The sequence below is a fragment of the Scyliorhinus canicula genome, chromosome 6 (assembly GCF_902713615.1).
Source record: "Scyliorhinus canicula chromosome 6, sScyCan1.1, whole genome shotgun sequence".
Taxonomy (NCBI): Eukaryota; Metazoa; Chordata; class Chondrichthyes; order Carcharhiniformes; family Scyliorhinidae; genus Scyliorhinus; species Scyliorhinus canicula.
The window spans coordinates 95376324-95395663 of NC_052151.1; the positions used below are offsets into that span (position 1 = coordinate 95376324).

At 41.9% G+C, this 19340-nt stretch overlaps 1 protein-coding gene across 1 annotated transcript in view; it reads right to left on the reverse strand.

Moving 5' to 3' along the window:
* man1a1 (mannosidase, alpha, class 1A, member 1) overlaps positions 1-19340 on the reverse strand; it is a 557208-nt gene that overhangs the window by 314944 nt on the left and 222924 nt on the right. Inside the window, exon 3 of the mRNA XM_038799696.1 lies at positions 5891-6006. Coding sequence (XP_038655624.1) covers positions 5891-6006 — 116 coding nt within the window. The remainder of the gene's footprint in view (positions 1-5890; positions 6007-19340) is intronic.

Consider the following 19340-nt stretch of genomic DNA (forward strand, 5'->3'; position numbering starts at 1 on the left):
GGGAGCAAGAATCCTGAACCTGTTGGACAAGGGCAAGGGCTAAGGCTCCTGCAGCCCTATTTCCTTGTTCGCTCTACCTAGCTCACTCATAGTCACACCGACCTGTCGCTGACCACTGGCTGAATTCAAGGTAGTTAATCTAAGGGGTGTGTGGTATAGATACTCACACAAAGCTGTTAGCATAAAGTAAAGGTGTCATAACTGGGCAACAGCAAGTGTAGGGCCACCAACAATATACATTTATAAAGCACCAAGGCACTTTACAGGAGCATCATAGACTAATGTATGACGCTGAAGTGTGACAAATACAGTATTTTAGATATATTCAATGATAAACCTTTGGCAATTTAAATGTTGAAAGTCTGGGTTAGAGTGTGCCTGACTGCTGTAGTCATTTTTTTTTAAATAATCTTGTTTTGCAAGACCAGAAAGGCATAGACTATTTTCTAAATGGGGAAAGGCTTTGGAAATCAGAAGCACAAAGGTACTTAGGAGTCCTTGTTCAAGGTTCTCTTAAGGTTAACGTGCAGGTTAGGAAGGCAAATGCAAATGCAATGTTACCCTTCATGTCGAGAGGGCTAGAATAGAAGAGCAGGGATCTACTTCTGAGGCTGTGAAAAGTACTGGTCAGACCACATTTGGTGTATTGTGAGCAGTTATGGGCCCCATATCTAAGGAAGGATGTGCTGGCCTTGGAAAGGTTCCAGAGGAGGTTCACCAGAATGATCCCCGGAATGAAGAGCTTGTTGCATGAGGAACGGTTGAGGACTCTGGGTCTGTACTTGTTGAAGTTTAGAACGATGAGGTGGGATCTTATTAAAACTTACAGGATATTGCAAGGCCTGGATAGAGTGGACGTGGAGAGGATGTTTCCACTTGTAGGAAAAACTAGACCCAGAGGACACCATCTCGGACTAAAGGGACAATCCTTTAAAATAGAGATGAGTAGGAATTTCTTCAGCCAGAGGGGGGTGAATCTGTGGAACTCTTTGCCGCAGAAGGCTGCGGAGGTCAAATCACTGAATGTCGTTAAGACAGAGAAAGATAGGTTCTTGATTAATAAGAGGATCAGGGGTTATGGGGAGAAGGCATGAGAATGGGGATGAGAAAAATATCAGCCATGATTGAATGGCGGAGCAGGCTCGATGGGCCGAGTGCCCTAATTCTGCTCCTATGTCTTGTGGTTCCCCTCCCTTTCATCCTGCCAATAACACAAGTCTATGATCAAAGAAAAGTCTCCTGCACCATCCTATATTTTGAAAGTCAGCATCAAGGGTTAAGGTGTGTCACTTAAGCAAACTCTTTTTCTCTCTTTCTTGGGTGTCAACTTCTTCGGAATGTCAAAATGATAGGGTTGGTTTACAATGCAGACAATTGGATTGACATGAACAAGAAATGCTTTAAATCGAGTCTCCAGGAAACTCATGCAAGTCTCCCAGAGGTGCCATTACTGAATAGGGGAACCAGTGAGCGAGGTCCTTCTACAAGGCTGCAAATCAAACAATTGAAGTAGTACACATACATATTGTTTGAATGATTGTCACAGAAGTGTGCACATTCACAGATTCTACTAATTTGGCACCAATAACTTCATTTGGAAGTGTTGAAACCAACATATAAAACAAATTTCAGGCTGTCGAGGCAGCATGTTACAAACTGAGCAATGCTATATGTAAACGCATTTCAGAAGGGTGTGTGTGAAAGAAAAGCGCTTCATTAACACATGCATACACTAAGAACAATAGCAAAACAGTAATTTACAACAAATCCAAGCTTTCCTCATCAGTCTTTAAACTGCTTTAACACAGTTTTTAAAAATTAGTTCTGAGTCATATTGGTCTCAAGACATCAACTCTGGTTCGCTTTCTACAGATGCTATCAGACCTGAGTTGTTGCAGCATTTTCTGCTCTTATTTAATCATAGCACTGTGGTTAGCACTGTTGCTTCACAGCTCCAGGATCCCAGGTTCGATTCCCGGCTTGGGTCACTGTCTGTGCGGAGTCTGCACGTTCTCCCTGAGCCTGCGTGGGTTTCCTCCGGGTGCCCCGGTTTCCTCCCACAAGTCCCAAAACACGTGCTGTTAGGTAATTTGGACATTCTGAATTCTCTCTCCGTGTACTCGAACAGACGCCGGAATGTGGCGATTATGGGCTTTTCACAGTATCGTCATTGCAGTGTTAATGTATGCCTACTTGTGACAATAAAGGTTATTATGAGAGAATCCCTACACCGTGCAGAAGGAGACCATTGAGTCTGCACCGACCCTCCGAGAGAGCACCCTACCTCAGCCCACTCTCCCACCCTCTCCAGTAACCCCACCAAATCTTTGGTCACTAAGGAGCAATTTAGCATGGCCAATCCACCTAACCTGCACATCTTTGGACTGTAGGAGGAAACCGGAGCACCCGGAGGAAATCAACGCAGACACAGGGAGAACGGGCAGACTCCAGTCACATACAGTCACCCAAGGTCGGACTCAAACCTGGCGGTGTGAGGCAGCAGTGCAAACGACTGTGCAACCACGCCACCCTTCTGCTGCTGGAATAGTTCTCTACTTCATGCTGGGCCTTTTAAAATTAACATTAAAGATTTTATTTGAAGCAAGAAATATAAAGAGTTATTTAAAGCTGCAAAATGTTATTGGGAATCCCTTTAAAATGTCATCAGAGTGTGGCAGCATGGTGGCGCAATGGTAGCACTGTGGCCTCACGGCGCCGAGGTCCCAGGTTCGATCCCGGCTCTGGGTCACTGTCCGTGTGGAGATTGCACATTCTCCCCGTGTTTGCATGGGTTTTGCCTCCACAACCCAAAGATGTGCAAGCTAGGTGGATTGGCCAAGCTAAATTGCCCCATAATTGGAAAAAATGAATCGGGTACTCTAAATTTAAAAAAAAATGTAATCAGAGTTTACCAGCACTTATCTGTAATCCCGATACAGGATATCCTCCAGACTGAGGTTTCACAGTCAAGCATCGGCAAGCATTAGAATGCCAATTGGCTGTGAAAGGTTCAGTCTGGAAGGCATCTTTGTATGCAGATTGCAAATAACTGCAGGAAAACCATATCCCCTGCAGTAGAGTAATTTGGAGGTCAACAGATGTTGATTTCCCCAGTCAACTACATAATCTCAGCAGCAACAGAATTAGTGGAGAATTATTTATTTTTACTTCAGAGTTAAGAGATGGAGAATAGTACAGTTCAAGAGGCTGTTCCTTAGTTTAGAAAATGACAAAAGAAATAAAAAGGCAATTAGATTCATCAACGTCTTTAATCTTGTTAAGAGAATTGAAAGTACAATGAAAGCATTTGCATGCAGTTGCACAGTACTTTGGCGCTCTATCATACATTACCTGATTTCATGCAAGCAAGAGCTTTCCCTTTAATGGAGGCGGCAAGATGAAAAGTCAAGTCATCCCATTGCACTCTTACACACTTTATAGAAACATAGAAAATAGAAGCAGGAGGAGGCCACTTTTCCCTTTAAGCCTGCTCTGTCATTCATTATGACCATGGCTGATCAACCAACTCAGTAGCCAAATCCCACTTTCCCCCCCATATCTTTTGATCCCCTTTGCCCAAATGCTTTATCTAATTGCTTCTTGAAAACGTACAATGTTTTAGCCTCAACTACTTCCTGTGGTAACAAATTCCACAGGCTCATCACTCTCTGGGTGAATAAATTTCTCCTCATCTGTCCTAAATGGTCTACCCCGTATCCTCAGACTGTGACCTCTGGTTCTGGACACACCCACCATCAGAAACATCCTTCCTGCAACTACCCTGTCGGGTCCTGTTAGAATTTTCTAGGTTTCTACGAGATAACCCCTCATTCTTCAGAACTCCAAGAATATAATCCTAACGGATTCAATCTCTCCTCATACGTCAGTCCCGTCATCCCAGGAGTCAGCCTAGTAAACCTTCACTGCACTCCCTCAAGAGCAAGAACATTCTTCTTCAGATAAGGAGAACAAAACTGCACACAATATTCCCTTTTTAAAATAGTGGGAGTTTTATTAACTGTGCTCCAATCTGCAGAGACTGTTCCAGAGTGTCTAGAATCCTGGAAGGTGACCACCAATGCATCCACTATTTCTAGAGCCACTTCGTTAAGCACTCTGGGATATAATCAGGCCATTGGAATTTATCAGCGTTCAATCCCATCAATTTCCCCACCTCATTTCTCTTTGAATATTGATCACCTTCAGTTCTTCCCTCTCACTAAACCCGGTGTTTCCCAACATTTCTGGGATCTTATTTGTGTCCTCATTTGTGAAGACAAAACCAAAGTATGCGTTTAGTTACTTAGCCATTTTTTTGTCCCTTTTTCTGCATTCCCCTGTTTCTGACTGTAGGGGACTTACATTTGTCTGCACTAATCTTTTTCTCGTCATGTAGCTATGGAAACTTTTACAGTCAGTTTTTATGTTCCCGGTAAGCTTACTCTCATATTTTATTTTCTCCTTCTTAATCAATCCCTTAGTCCTAGTTTGCTGAATTCTTAACTGTTCCCCAACCTCAGACCTGCCTGTTGGCCAATTTGTATGCATCTTTAAATTGAATCCTATCTCTGATTTCCCTTGTAAGACATGGTTTTGCCATCTTTCCGGTTTTCCTTTTGTGCCAGACAGGAATAAACAATTGTTGCAGTTCCCCAATGCACTCCTTGAATGTTTGCCATTGCCTATCCACTGTCATCCATTTCGATCAAAGCCAACTCATGCCTCTTATTCCCAACTTAGTTTGACAGATGTCATCATATGACCTCCCATTTTCAACTCTCCCTCCTCCAGACTCATGCCATTGGTTAGCAATTTAATTAATTGCCATTAAGCCAAGGATTTACCAGTAGATGCCAATTTACAGAGAGAAAAAACAAATATTTAATTGATCTTGGATATGCTTATTTAAGGCAATTGAAGTATATCATTGCATAGAACTGGTGTTTATGTGCTACTAAAACCTCCTCTCAGGCTCCTCCGTCACATTTCCTATCCTTTTTATATTTCTCCCTTACTTGGCTTCCCTGAAAGGGAGGGTGGTAACAAGCTCCACATTATAGCCGCATTGAGTAAAGATGCTTCTCCTGAATTCTTTACTGGATTTATCAGTCACTATCTTACCTTGATGGCCTCTCCACAAACCTCTATTATCTCAAAAAGGAAATGGCAGATTACATAAAGCTGCATGTACGCAGAATACTACATTATTACACACGATGCGACGAACGTTTTAAATCATAACTCAAGTTTGTGAGTTACACCATAGGAGGTCTGTGAGATTCATGAAAAAAATATCACTTATGAAAAATTTCCAAGAGAATTAAAGAATCTTGAACAGAGAGAAATGTAGAAGAGCCAACAATCCAAAATCCATAGCCACCAATTTGTGAGGGAAGAAAAAGAAAACTAATGATGCAGGTTAGAAGATGGTCAAAAATGCCTTTTACACTCAGATGCCATTCTTCTCTCAGGGTTGAAAGGTGAACCCTGCTCTCCCCCTGCGATTTGACTTGCTTAATTCAACCTTCCTCACAATGTTTGGGCTTGTGCCTGCGTGACCATTCAAGCTTCTGCACATATATTACCAGCAAAGTGATGGTCTTCCAGTGGGCCGCTCCAACTCAGATAAATCAAAAAAGTTGAATTTGCTTTCTGGATACGGCCGAGCTCCACGTGCAGGCCAAGCAAGACTGCCCCCATTGTTGTACCTTAGCCCGACCCTCACCCCAACTATTCCTGTTATGCCCATTCAGAGCACTCCACCTATGCGCAGTCGAAACAAGCCACTGCAAATCACTTTCTCAATCTGGGCAAGTTACATCCTAGACTCCGTGGTCATTTTCATTTATTTTTGCGAGAAACAAAAGTTGGTTTTCTCAAACATACTTACCACGTTGAAGTCAAGATTCTTTTCAATCCACTCCTTTGCTTCATTAAATTCATCATGCATTCCCATAATGTACAATGTATCTAAGGCATCCACTATTGTTGCTCCTTGAAAATTACCTGCAAAGTAAGAGAGACTGATTTAACCTTTCTCTCCGATTTCAAAAGAAAATTCACAGCAACAGTCTCTCCTAAATCACTTCAAATTAGAAGCATTTCCGAAGATACACAATAAATGCACAAAGGTAAATATGTGAATATATGGGACAGAAATTAATCTGTCACTGAACAGTATAATTTGTCACTGAACAGTGGTGAAGTAGAAAATGACAGATTTTGAACTGTAAATAGTATTGCCATCAGGACATTTCAACTATGTGGGAACCACAATACTATTTTAGAAAATATTATCAAACGCAAGCTTTACAAATTACAGGGAGTACTTCACAATAATTTATGTGAAGACTGTTCGGGTAGTAACTGTTCTTTAACAGCTCAATGCAGACATAACCATGTCAAACTGCACACTGATTTCTGCCAATTTTACTACTTAGTAGTCTGACAACATATTTCTGAAAATGCACTTCAATTAAAAGTTTGATTGTTTCAAGGTATGTACCAAGTAAAACAAATGGAAAATTCCCGGTGCAACAAAAGATTTGGCTTTGTAATTCGTGAAGGTTTTATCTGTAATTAGAAACCTATTTAAATCAAACTGATGGCTGCTGAGTAGGTCACTGCAATTCCACAATGCTTTTACACTATAACGCTTAATTTACATCACAAGCTACTATGTGACTAATACACCTGACAGCAGAGGTCTAGCATGTACTCCTACAATTATTGCTATTTATTTCATCTTCTGCAAAATGCTTTTTGTATCGCCTTTGTATGGTCATTATGTGTCACTGTCCAGTTAATCATTGAAATTGATGCATTGGCAGCTTTAATATAACCTTGATGCAAAAGTGGCAGCCATATCAACCTCGCTACTGTGCAGTGAAACCTCAGCTGTTTGTGCCTCCACCATCAACATTCTTGATCATCCAAAAGAATTTTCATTGATAATAGATCAGTGGGAGTCATCACTGACAAGACTTTTCCTTCAATATTTCCAGCCCTATTGCTAACGATATCAAGGGGGCTCTATAAATAACCAACTGAAGTTCCACATCAAAGCTTTCGCCTGCCTGAGCATCAAGTTGTGTCCAGAGACCAGAGGGAACCGATCAAATGCTCTCCCAACCATGCCCCATCCCCAACACGCCTCATCATAAAAGTATCATGCATTCAGCTCCACTTATACGGTTAGTAACATTTGCACCACACACCGAGAAGCTGCTTATATTAAATCAAACACAAAGCCTGCGAGTTCAAGCTCCCGAGTGATGCTAATGTGGAATTTAACACCAGTCGATGAATGGTATCTCAATATACTTGAAAATGCTTTTTTTTCTCCCCCATTCAAATGAAAATACCATTTTGCTCATATATGTATCATATTCACAATTCCTTTGCTATTATTAATATGAAATTAAACCACAAGACAAGTTGTTCTTTTCGGAAACAGATCTCTGAATATCCCTGCCATTTTCATTTTTGGAAAGCCCTTCGTATGCGTTTGTGCAAAGTGTGCCATCCCAAATAAATAAAAAACATCAAATTGATACTGGGGTAAGGAAGAGAGGAAAACCCAGCTACTTTCATTTTTAAAAGAGGAAAATGCTGGCTGGATATAGATCTGACATTATTTTTAAAAAAACTGAAGCAAAAGAGCATTTGAAAAACATTTTCAGTTCACAGAAGAATAATCTTGCATATTTGCCACTAATTTTAATCGTATGACTTAATTTTCAATGTACACTTTTTTTTCCTCAATCTCATGCAAAAAGATTTGAAACATAAATCAACTGTATTCTGGATTAAACAAACCAAGCACAAGTAGCAACTAATCATTGGCACTTCTCAAGATGTAATATGACCTGTGCACCAAGTCTGAGAGGAATTCCCAAAGTTTCCAATCTAATGGAAATGGTCATACCTCATAACTCTTTCCCCTCTTTCTAATTTGTCAAATTAGTCACTTACAAAATGGGAAGACAAGTCTCAAAACTAAATAAATGATGACAATAAGCAAACCACTTTTTGCTATTTTAATAATAAAATTTAATAACTGCTATTTTAAGGAGGCAAGTCCTAATATTTTTAACATGAGCAATGATTGGCCGGGCGGCACGGTGGTGTAGTGGTTAGCACTGTTGCCTCACGGCACCAAGGACCCTTGTTCGTGTAGAGTTTGCACATTCTCCCCGTGTCTGCATGGTAAGTGGATTGGTAACACTAAATTGATCCTGAATCATAATGGTTTTTAAAAAATATTTTTGCAAAGGGAACAATTGACCATTTTTGTTTTGTCATTTAGGCGATTGAAAACTGAAACCTTCAGGATGTCATTTATGCAGTCACATAATTTATTATGTTAAGCTGAAGCAGCCGGTGGATCAGAAGTAACGAGTTGCAAAATAAATAACATTGCATTAACTTCATTCATTAGACAAAGCACATTAGAGATATCGGAGGCAATTATGTCTGATTGTAGCATACAATGGTTCAATGTTTTTGAATCAACAATGATGACGTAACACTAGAAAATACTTTAAAACGTTTCAGATGTACGAAATGACATGTTGCAAGGGTCCTTCCTGCTCATTCCCTTATTTCCCCCTTCTTTTATTTTTCCGTTATCATTTTTGATCCATAGATGATTAACGGACATGTATCAGAAATTACAGGAGAGAACACTCTGCTAGTCTGAGCAGGAGGCTTCAGACTTTTCGGCACCAGAGAGCTGGGGTGGGAATTAGTTTGACTGATTGGCCGGTGGCCAATGAATTGGCCAAAAGGCTGTATTCTGCATTCTGGATCTTATCCCAGTGGGATGGTTCTCGAGATCTCAGGGAGCAGTTGAGGACCTACTTACTCTATCGCTCCTCTGTGTTTCTCCAGAAAGGCAGTGTGCTGTATTTCTGAAACTGCAAAGAACCTGAATTAATCAATCTACATGGAAACCATTACAGGCTGCATTCAAAGACAGACCTGCTCATTTTCTCTCTCTCTCCAGGAAGGCTGTGAGTGCTATATTTCTGAAACTATAGAAATCTGAATGAACTTGAAGTGAAAACCTCAGACTGAAGGAATAGTTTGAAGAGGAGTAATATGCTAAAAACCACCACCTGAAACAAAGACTTTTTCTTTTACTTCTGATTTTCACCCCTCTCCTCCCTCTGTTTTGGTCTGTCTTGTGTGCGTGTGTAGAGGGTGGGGGCAAGTTAAAGTGGGAATCAGGAATTAGATATTAGTTAACTAGTTGTATTTGCTGCAAATTTCATTATCGTTCTTGTTATAAATAAATAGTCATTGTGTTTAAAAATACAAACCTGGTGACTGCGATTATTGGGCAGCCAACGGCCGACGGCTTCGGGTATTTCTTCTCAGAATTATTGGTTAATTCACTTGTGTTGCGACTCCAGATCAAGTGAGGCTGGAATTGACAACGCACTAGCCCAGGGTGTCGGAACAATGTTCACTTAGTATTACATTAAATTTGGCCTGTGGTAGGTTGAGCTCTTCATTTGTCTACAGGATCTAATGGTTGACTAATGAGACTACTGTCAAATGAACACACAATAAGGGGCATAATAAAAAAGGGCATAACTTGAAGATAGAGCTAGACCATTGAGTTGTGAGGTCAAAAAGTATCTCTTGGCACACAAAGGGTGTGGAAATCTCAAAGTCTCTCTTTCCCCTCGAAAGCTATTGAACTATTGAAACAAAAATGTCAACACTGAAATTAGTAAGATTTTTGCCATGCAAGTGTGTTGAGAGATATGGAGCAACAGCAGATAAATGCAGTTACAATACTGATCAACCATAATCTAAGTGAATTGCAGAACAGGCTCGAGGGGCTAAAAAGCCTACTTTCATTCCGAAACAAGTCACTCCTTAAAGAAAATTCAAGTCCAAGGCAGCACAGGATAACGATCAATGTTTTAAATAATGCCCGAGTGAACAAATCCTATCAATTTTTTTTAAAAACACATTTTATTCAAACTTGTATCAAAGTAGGTTACAACAAATAAACACTCTGGGAAACATTCTTCCCAACAATCAACTTTACAGTTTGTACAAATTTTCCTCCTTTTTCACCCCCCCCCCTCAATGAACAGCTCCTCAAACATGGTCACAAACATCTCCCACCTTTTCTCAAACTCCCCTGCTGAGCCCTAACTCATACTTTATCTTCTCTAACCACAGGAAGTCGTACAGGTCACCCAACCATGCAGCTACCCCCGGTGGCGATGCCGACCGCCACTCCAGCAAAATTCTTCGCAGTGCAATCAGAGAGGCGAAGGCCATGACATCGGCCTTCCTCCTCTCCATGAGCTCCGGTTTCTCTGAAACCCCAAATATCGCCACCCAAGGGTCCGGGTCCACTCCCTCCTCCAGTATCCTGGCTAAGACCGCAAACAATCCCGCCCAGACTCTTCCCCATTTTTCACAACCCCAAAACATGTGCACATGATTCGCTGGCCCCCGCCCACACCTCTCACACTCATCTACTACCCCTGAAAGAACCCACTCATTCTCACCCGGGTCAAATGCACCTTGTGCACCACCTTAAACTGCATCAGGCTCATCCTTGCACAAGAGGTCCCATTTACCCTTCGCAGTGCCTCGCTCCATACTCCCCAATTGATCTCCATTCCCAACTCCACTTCCCCTTTCTCCTGGATCTTCACCACCTGCTCGCCTCCCTGCTCCCCCAGCCACTTATATATATCCCCAATTCTTCCCTTGCCTTCCACATCCGGAAGCAGCAGTCACTCCAGCAGGGTGTTTCCCGGCAATCTAGGGAACCCTTTCCAGACCTTTCGTGCAAAGTCCCTAACCTGTAGATACCTGAAATCACTACCCTTCGGCATCTCCAACCTCAACCTTAGCTCCTCCAGACTGGCGAACCCTTCCTCCAAATACAGATCCCTCACCTTGACCAGCCCCAATTCCCTCCACCTCCTGTATACACTACCCAACCCCCCGGCTCAAACCCATGATTCTCGCACAGCGGCATTCGCACCAATATCCCTTCCACCCGAAAATGCCTCCTCAGCTGATTCCATATCTTCACCGTGGAGTGCATTGGGCTCCCTGAATACCTATTCGGAGCCATTGGCGATGCTGCCGTCACCATAGCCCTCAAACTAGACCCCTCACAAGATTCCTCCTCCATCCTAACCCACTATACCCCTTCCCACCACCGCCTCACCTTGTCCACATTCGCAGCCCAATAATAATGAAGCAAGTTTGGCAACGCCAAACCCCCCCCCCCCTGCTGCCTCTGCCTCTGTCCTCTCCACCCTCGGCACCTACCCCGCTCGGTCCTCTCCACCCTCGGCACCTACCCTGCCCATGCAAAGTCAGAGATGATTGTGTCCACTTTCCGAAAAAAGGCCTTTGGTATAAAGATCGTGAGAGCCTGAAAGATAAACAAAAACCTCGGCAGAATATTCATTTTCACCACTTGGACCCTCCCTGCCAACGTTAAGTGCAGTGTATCCCACCTCTTAAGATCCTCCCTGGCCTCCCGCACCAGCTTCGTTAAGTTCCACTTGTGGAGCCCCGTCTATTCCCTCGCTACCTGAATCCCCAAGTACCTAAACCTATCCCTCGCTACCGTAAATAACATCCCCCCTAAATTAGCCCACTGTGTCAGCTCATTCACTGGGAATACCTCGCTTCCAAATCCTATCAATAACCTAATTTAAAAATTCCATTTTATCAAATGAATAGTAAACCTCTTCAGATGCGGAGAACTTTGCAGTGTAATTTATGGAACATGAAAATCATTCAAAATCAGATCATAGGGGAAAATGAGGCCGCAAAATTTCAAAGGAGCTTAACTTCACCACAGGTGTCTCAATATTGTCTTCTGTAGGATGAAGAGATTTGAATACCGGGCAAGTCAAATCAATAAGGAGCAATAAGCAGCAACTACCTAAACTAACTTTCCGAACTGTTGATGAAACATGTGCAAGAAACTTTGTGCCAAACTATTAGGCAGGTTGTACTGTATGGAAGATGACAAATTCCTTCTTGATTCACTATCTTAGTAACTCGATACTTTATTGATCTGCAGAATTGAATTAAAATCTTCATCTTCTTTATCCGTTTCCCTTGGGTTCCAATATGAAAGGAGTTTGGAAAATCCCATCCTCGATACAACTGGGCACATGTTTGCAAACAGCCCCTAATTCATTAGTGACTGGCAATCTCTCCGAGGGCTGATGTGAGGGCTAGAAAATAGGAAACAGATCCTGTGGAAGAGGAAATCTTCTCACTACAGGACTAAGATATACAGTAGAGATAATCAGTCATCTAAATTGTATAAAACTGGACTAGACTCCACTCTGGAGAATTTAGGACTGATGATGGGTGCTGAACATTTTCAATTTCCCACATTTGACATTTCTCACCGCGATGAGTATAAAATTTAGCAATAAATATTTATGGGGTAGAAAAGCTGGTCTTGTGAGACAGGACCCCAGGAAATAATTCAATCACAGGTTTAGTGGACGAACAAATGCCTCAAGCTTCACTCTTGCAGCATTTGAAATAATCTGATTGGATTGATATCTCATCAACCAGTTATGCCTGTCCAGTACTCCCGGAGATGAATTAAAGCCTATCATATTTCATTTTTAATTGATGAAAGTAAGTTAACTGCTTATAAAAACAATGAAGTTATACAAATTTATGAACTGGATATACAAGTTATAGATACTGAATATACGAGGGGCTTTCAAAAATCTGTCACTGATGTCACATCTGGTTTCATGATGGAGATTAAAAGTGCGATTATTCCAAACCTATCTTCTCTCGCCGAAAACCACAAGTATTTCTGTTCCCAGCCATCAATGCAATCTGCACTGGAGCTGCAGATTTAAAATAAAACTCGCAGGCTGCAAGCAGCAAAGCTTCAACTAGATTTTTATTTTTTTTTAAATTCAGGTTGTGGGCAATTCTGGCAGGGCTGACAGAGATTGCCCATTTGGAATTGCCCTGAGAATGCGGTGGCAAGACTTTTGTTAGTCAATTGATACAACCAAGTGGATTGCCAGACCACTCCAGAAGGTAGCTGATGTGGGACAGGAACCACATACAGACCAGACAGGATAAAGACAGTCGATTTCATCTCCCATCAGACATTGTGAAGCAATGGTATTTTAAGACTTTTTTTTTCAACCAATGTCAGCTCTTTATTTGCAAACTACTAATCTTTGAAACAGAAATTATGGGAACAGAAATTTCAAGCCTGAGATTGGTAAGCTTATAAGTACTTGCTCCGACATTAATATTCCTTTTCAACAGGAACTCCTAAGAATTCAAGACATTTGTGCCATTTAGAATATGGACATGCAACAGATCCAAATGGCTTGTCAGGAGTGTAGAGTAATTCCTGCATTGCTATAGAGTTTTAGACCTGTGAGAGGATTCGGAGTCATCACTATTCACACCAAGAGAAAATCAAAGTACTCGGCTGGTTTAAAAAAACAATAAAAAACAATTAGAAAAGATATTTCACAAGAAGAAATACAAACATTTATACGGTGTCTTGTGTCGCCAAAACATCCCAAATCATTACATATCCAATTAATTACTTTTAGTGATACCCACAAATAATGGGAATGATTAGTGTGAAGTGTTGACATCAGGGGCGATGTAACCACTGATGTGACTGTGATGCAATGTCACATGATTAAGTAACTCAGAACTGGTGAAAAGTCAAAATGCAACTTCATGTAGAGTACTGAGATGCACAGTGACATATAAACAAGAATGCTTCTTTAAAAACAATTAACAGTCCATGGTATCGTTTATAGGGTAAGAGGCAAAATAAACCTACATCCAGACTCCGAACTCAAAATGAAACATGTTGGCAGTGGACGGGGATCAAGAACACAAAAAAGCTCGAAGTGAAGACCACAGGCATGAAACATCTGTAAATTGTTGGAAGGAGGACAGGAAGAAAAAAGTCTCAGCTGAGAATGGAGCATTGTGGGTGGTTGAGGGGGTTATCGTATGAGGAGAGGCTGAGTGGATTGGGATTATATTCACTGGAATTCAGAAGGTTGAGGGGGGATCTATTAGAAACATATAACATTTTGAAGGGAATGGATAAGATAGAAGTAGAAAGGATGCTTCCACTGGTAGGTGAAAGTAGGACAAGAGGGCATAGCCTCAAGATTAAGGGGAGCAGATTTAGGACTGAATCAAGGAGGAACTTCTTCACTCGAGGGTGGTTAAAGTATGGAATTCCCCTCCGAAGGGAGTAGTAGAGGCTACTTCATTGAATATATTTAAAGATAGGGTAGATGTTTTTTTGAAAAATAAAGGAATTACGGGATATGGCGAGAATGCGGGTAAGTGGTTCTGAGACCACGAAAAGATCAGCCATGATCTTATAGAATGGTGGAGCAGGCTCGAAGGGCCGGACGGTCTACTTCTGCTCCTAGTTCTTGTGTTCTTATGAAGACACGCAGACCTGGCGCTCAGACAGCCGTGCGTATGGATCACAGTCTACAAGACAAACTGCTGAAGCAGAAAAGACCCAGAGCTTAGGACAAGCATGGAGTCCACAGAGATTCTCCAGATGCAGATTAGATTCAGATTTACATAGAAAGGAACAAATGGATCAGGTCAGTACTTTATGCAGTAGGGGTTATTGCAGACAACATAATAGTGAAACAGGGAGTCAACAAGATTTGGAGACGATTGATACATACCTCAGTGTTCGAAGAGGTTTGTTCATTGAGCGAGTAAAACTTAATGAGAGGAAGCAAAAACCGGATGAATGACCTGGTCAGACTAGAGGAGAGTTGTGAACATGGGATCCTCAGAGAAGAATTAATACGCAATTGCATAGTAGTTGGGGTCCAAGATTAAACCCTATCTAGTGTCTTGCAAGCAAAGAAAGATTTAACTCTCACAAAGGCAGTAAAAATGATATGACAGACTGATCTTTGGAAGTTAAACAGATCAATTGTTTGCAGGTAAAGTGATGTCCCTTCAAAAAGTATAAGTGGAGGCCATTCAGTATGTCAGACAAAAAAGGAAGAGAATGCACAGTGAAGCAAAAGCCTGTGAAATTGGTAAAAAGTCCACCAATTGCCTTTTCATGACGCTCTCATGGCAGGAAATCCCTGCACAAGTAGGAAGAATGTCCGGCATGGGGAGCAGAGTGTCACAACTGTGGAAAGTCAGGACATTTTTAAATTGCTTGTCGATCTAAAATACAAGCAGCTCACAGGGAGAAAGCGAAAATAACAAGGCAACTCAAATCCAAGAAGTGCAAGAGTCGCTGAAAAAACAAATGATCTAGGGGAGGTTAACAAAACAGGAACCAATTATTGAAGTATTAAGTTAGACGTTGAAGGTCACCCTACACTTTTAAAGATAGACATTGATGCAGGAAAGTGGTAACTTAGGAATTAGGAACAGAAGTAGGCAATTCAGAGCTTCAAGACTGCTCCGCCATTCAATCAGATCATTGCTGATCTCTTCCTGGTCTCAAATCCACCTTCCTACCTGTTCCCCATAATCTGTTTTTTTTTTTTAAATCATAAATACACCTCCTTCTTGAAACCATTTAACAATTCAGACTCTACTGCACTATGGAGCAGCAGGTTCCACAAATTCATCATCCACTGTGAGAAGTAATTCCTCGCTCCTCATCTCAGTTTTAAATCTACCGCCTCTCAACCTATATCTGTGACCTGGTGTGCAGGTATTTTATTATCTGATGAAGTAACTTGGCTTAAAATGATCATGTTACAGCCATCCTCCATTCAGTGTAAGGTCCAGAAGGGACTACGTGGAAAGTAATAGGTAAACACTTGGCAAGATGAAGATGCAAGGATAAAAATTATTTAAGGCCTGTATGATATACAGAATCAAGAGTCATCATTATTGAGCAGAAAGGCATGCTTGCCGTCGAGGCTGATTTACAAGGTTGATGAAATTTCTGAGAGCAGTCCAGTCATTTTCAGACTGAGCAAATCGGAAAACCATGTCGTGTAAGCATAAGTACAGATTGTAAGCCTAAATGCTTCTTCAGAGCGGGGAAAGTCCCTCACACATTCTGGAAAAAGTCATAAGTAAGATTGAAAGAATCTTACAATGAAGGCTCATCTCTCCAGTAAATATACGGACCAAGCGATGCTCGAGCATGATCACAACACCAAAGACTAATGGCTCAATTAGAACCTGCTTGGACTTGACTCAATTAGACAAGTCAGTAGAGCGCAAGATCCTCCCGATAGCATCAGTGGAAGAAAGTTTCACGGAATTAGCAAAAAGCACTCAAAATTTGATACTCTCACCAGCTTTTGGTAGCAGTCTCTGGTCAAAGAACTCTGATTGTTATTACTCCATTTGGTCTTTACTGTTTTAAAAGGTTACCATTCGCAACTGCTTCTGCACTTGAGAAACACAAAGAAGGATGTTTCAGACCCTGGAAGGCATGTAATGAATAATATACCATTCGGATGACATTCCAGTACACGGTTCATTAAAAGAAGAACATGATGGTAGAGTGAGAACAATCCTCAAGATTGTACAAGCAGGTTTGACATTAAATCTACAAATGTGAATTTGCAAAAGCCGATGCTAAAATTCTTCAAAGACACGGTGCAAACTTCAGGAAATTACTGCCGACCTGCAGAAAACCAAGATGACTGGAGAATTCCCGCAACCTAGAACCATTACAGAATTTCCAAGTTTCTACAGGATAGTCAAATAGGTAGGTTTTTGCCAAACCTAGTGGAAGCCTTTATGACAGCTGTTCAGTCCGGTCAACAGTGGCGCTGCAATGTGGATCAGCAAAATGCTTTTGGCAACATCAAAAAATTGATTAATTTCAGCAAAATTTCCAGCACCCCATCATCCAGAATTGCCCACAATTGTTACATCATCCACAGTCTTGGGCACAGTGTTGCTTCAAGTTCAGAAAGATGGACAAAGTAGACCAGTTCATTGCGTTTCAAGATCTCCCAGAAGCAGAAACGATATGGAACCATTCGAACGAAATGATTCGCAGCCACACGGACCTTTGAGAAGTCTATGATTATCTCATGGAATGAAGGTCCAGAATTGAAACCGACAACAAACCATTGGTTACTCTTCTGAACACAGAGTATATTGCAGAAATGCCAACTAGAATTTCATGTTTTAGACTGAGACTCGAGATACGATTCAGTTACCAAATACATTAAAGGGAAGTACCAGGTAACAGCAGATGCTTGATTGTGAATACCAGTGGAAGGAGTTAAACTGGAAGATTTTAAGTTTATTGAAGAAGTGGAAGTATATACTTCGCTCATGACTAAATACTTAGCAGCCACGGAAAAGAGATTACAAGAGATCAAGCAAGCACAACAGCAGGGTGACAAATGCATCCAAATAAACGAGTACTGCCAAAACAGATGGCCGGATTATACTCAAAAGAACACAGCACTTTGCCAATACTTCGAGCAGTGAAAACATCTCATCATCATTGCTGGGCAGCATGGTAGCATAATGGTTAGCACAGTTGCTTCACAGCTCCAGGGTCCCAGGTTCGACTTCCGGCTTGTGAGACTGGTGCGGAGTCTGCACGTTCTCCCTGACTCTGCGTGCGTTTCCTCCAGGTGCTCCAGTTTCCTCCCCACAGTCCAAAGATGTGCAGGTGAGTTGGGTTGGCCATGCTAAATTGCCCCTTAGTGTCCAAAAGGTTAGGTCGGTTACTGGGTTTAGAGGATAGGGTGGAGGTGTGGAGTTGGGTAAGGTGCTCCTTCTAATGGCCGGTGCAGACTCAATGGGCTAAATGGCACTGTAAATTCTATGATTTCTTCGTTTTCAGACTAGGCATCCCAAAAACACTTATTCAATATTCTCCAGAAAATCCATCAGTATCACTAGGGAATAGTGAAATGCTGAGCAAGAACGCAGAAGTCATTTCAGTGACCAGACTCAGTAACTCCATTGAAAAGGTATCACAAATTGCTTTGGGTGCGCAGTGAATAGGCAATAACAGAACGAACCACTGGCATCATCCACTTCCCTTAAAGGCCATGGCAGCGACTGGGAATAGATTTATGAGTTTAAAGGCAAAGTTTTCTTTGTCATCATTGACTACTACTTGAGATAGTTTGTAATGAGTAGACGTCACAGCATCACGTCAGAGACAGTCATCACATCACTAAAATGAATCTTCGCCACATATGACATCCCAGACAATTTCCAAACGTGTTGTTCCATAGCTTTTCACAGTGACCAGCTCACCTAGATACCCCCAGTCAAACGGAGAAGTACAAAGAGTTTGAACAATCAAGGAGTTGATGAAAAAGAACAATAAATGAATTCAGCCCTTCCTAACTACAGAAACTCGTCACCAACAAAAGCGTTCTCTCCATCAGAATTTTTAATGGGAAGGCAGCTGTTGAGCACAACCACCAGCTGTACAACAAACACTGTATTCTAACACTTCCTTACATAACTGTGAGAAAGTTAGGAAACATTAAGGAGCAACAAAGAGACAGTCAAGCTCATAACTTCAACTTTAAGCACGGAGCATGAGGCTAGTGCTCCAGCCCAGGAAGTGTATGGATAAGAGATCAACAGAAAGGAGGCAATGTCATTATTTTTTTTTTTTAAAAGCTCCATTGCGAAGATCTTATAAAACAGACAGATGGGCCTTGATTGGGTTGAGGGAGGTAATTAGGGTTGCATGGGACTGATGCAGGCGGGGAAGGCCCCGGGTCTGGATGGGTTCCCAGTCGAGTTCTCTATGAAATTTGGGTTCGAACTGGAGCCCCTGCTAGTGGAGATGTATAATGAATGAGTCAATGGTGAGGGGGCAGCTCCCTCCCATGCTGTCTCAGGCTTCGATATCTCTCATTACAAAGAAGGTCAAAGATCCAAACCAATCTCGGTGTTGAATGTAGATGCAAAGTTGTTGACGAAGCTGCTGATGACGTGGATGGAGGATTGTGTGCCGGAGGGTTCTATGTGAGCACCAGAAGGGGTTTATGAAGGAACAGCGGTTGTCAGCAAAAGTATGGAGGTTGCTTAATGTTATAATGATGTCCTCGGAGGGTTGGGAACTGCAAGTGGTTGGGACAATGGATGCAGCGAAGGTGCATGGCGTATTTGTTCGCGATGTTAGGGTGGTTCAGGCAGGGGTTTGTGGATTGGGTTTTGTTGCTGTATAAGGAGTCTAGGGTGAGTGTTCAGACAAATAAGGTCAGTTCGGATTATTTTGGGTTGCATCAGGGGACAAGTCAAGGGTGTCCACCCTCTCCACAGCTTACATGCCCTGGCGATTGAGCGTTGCTGAGCGTGTCGAACTACTACTGGACAGC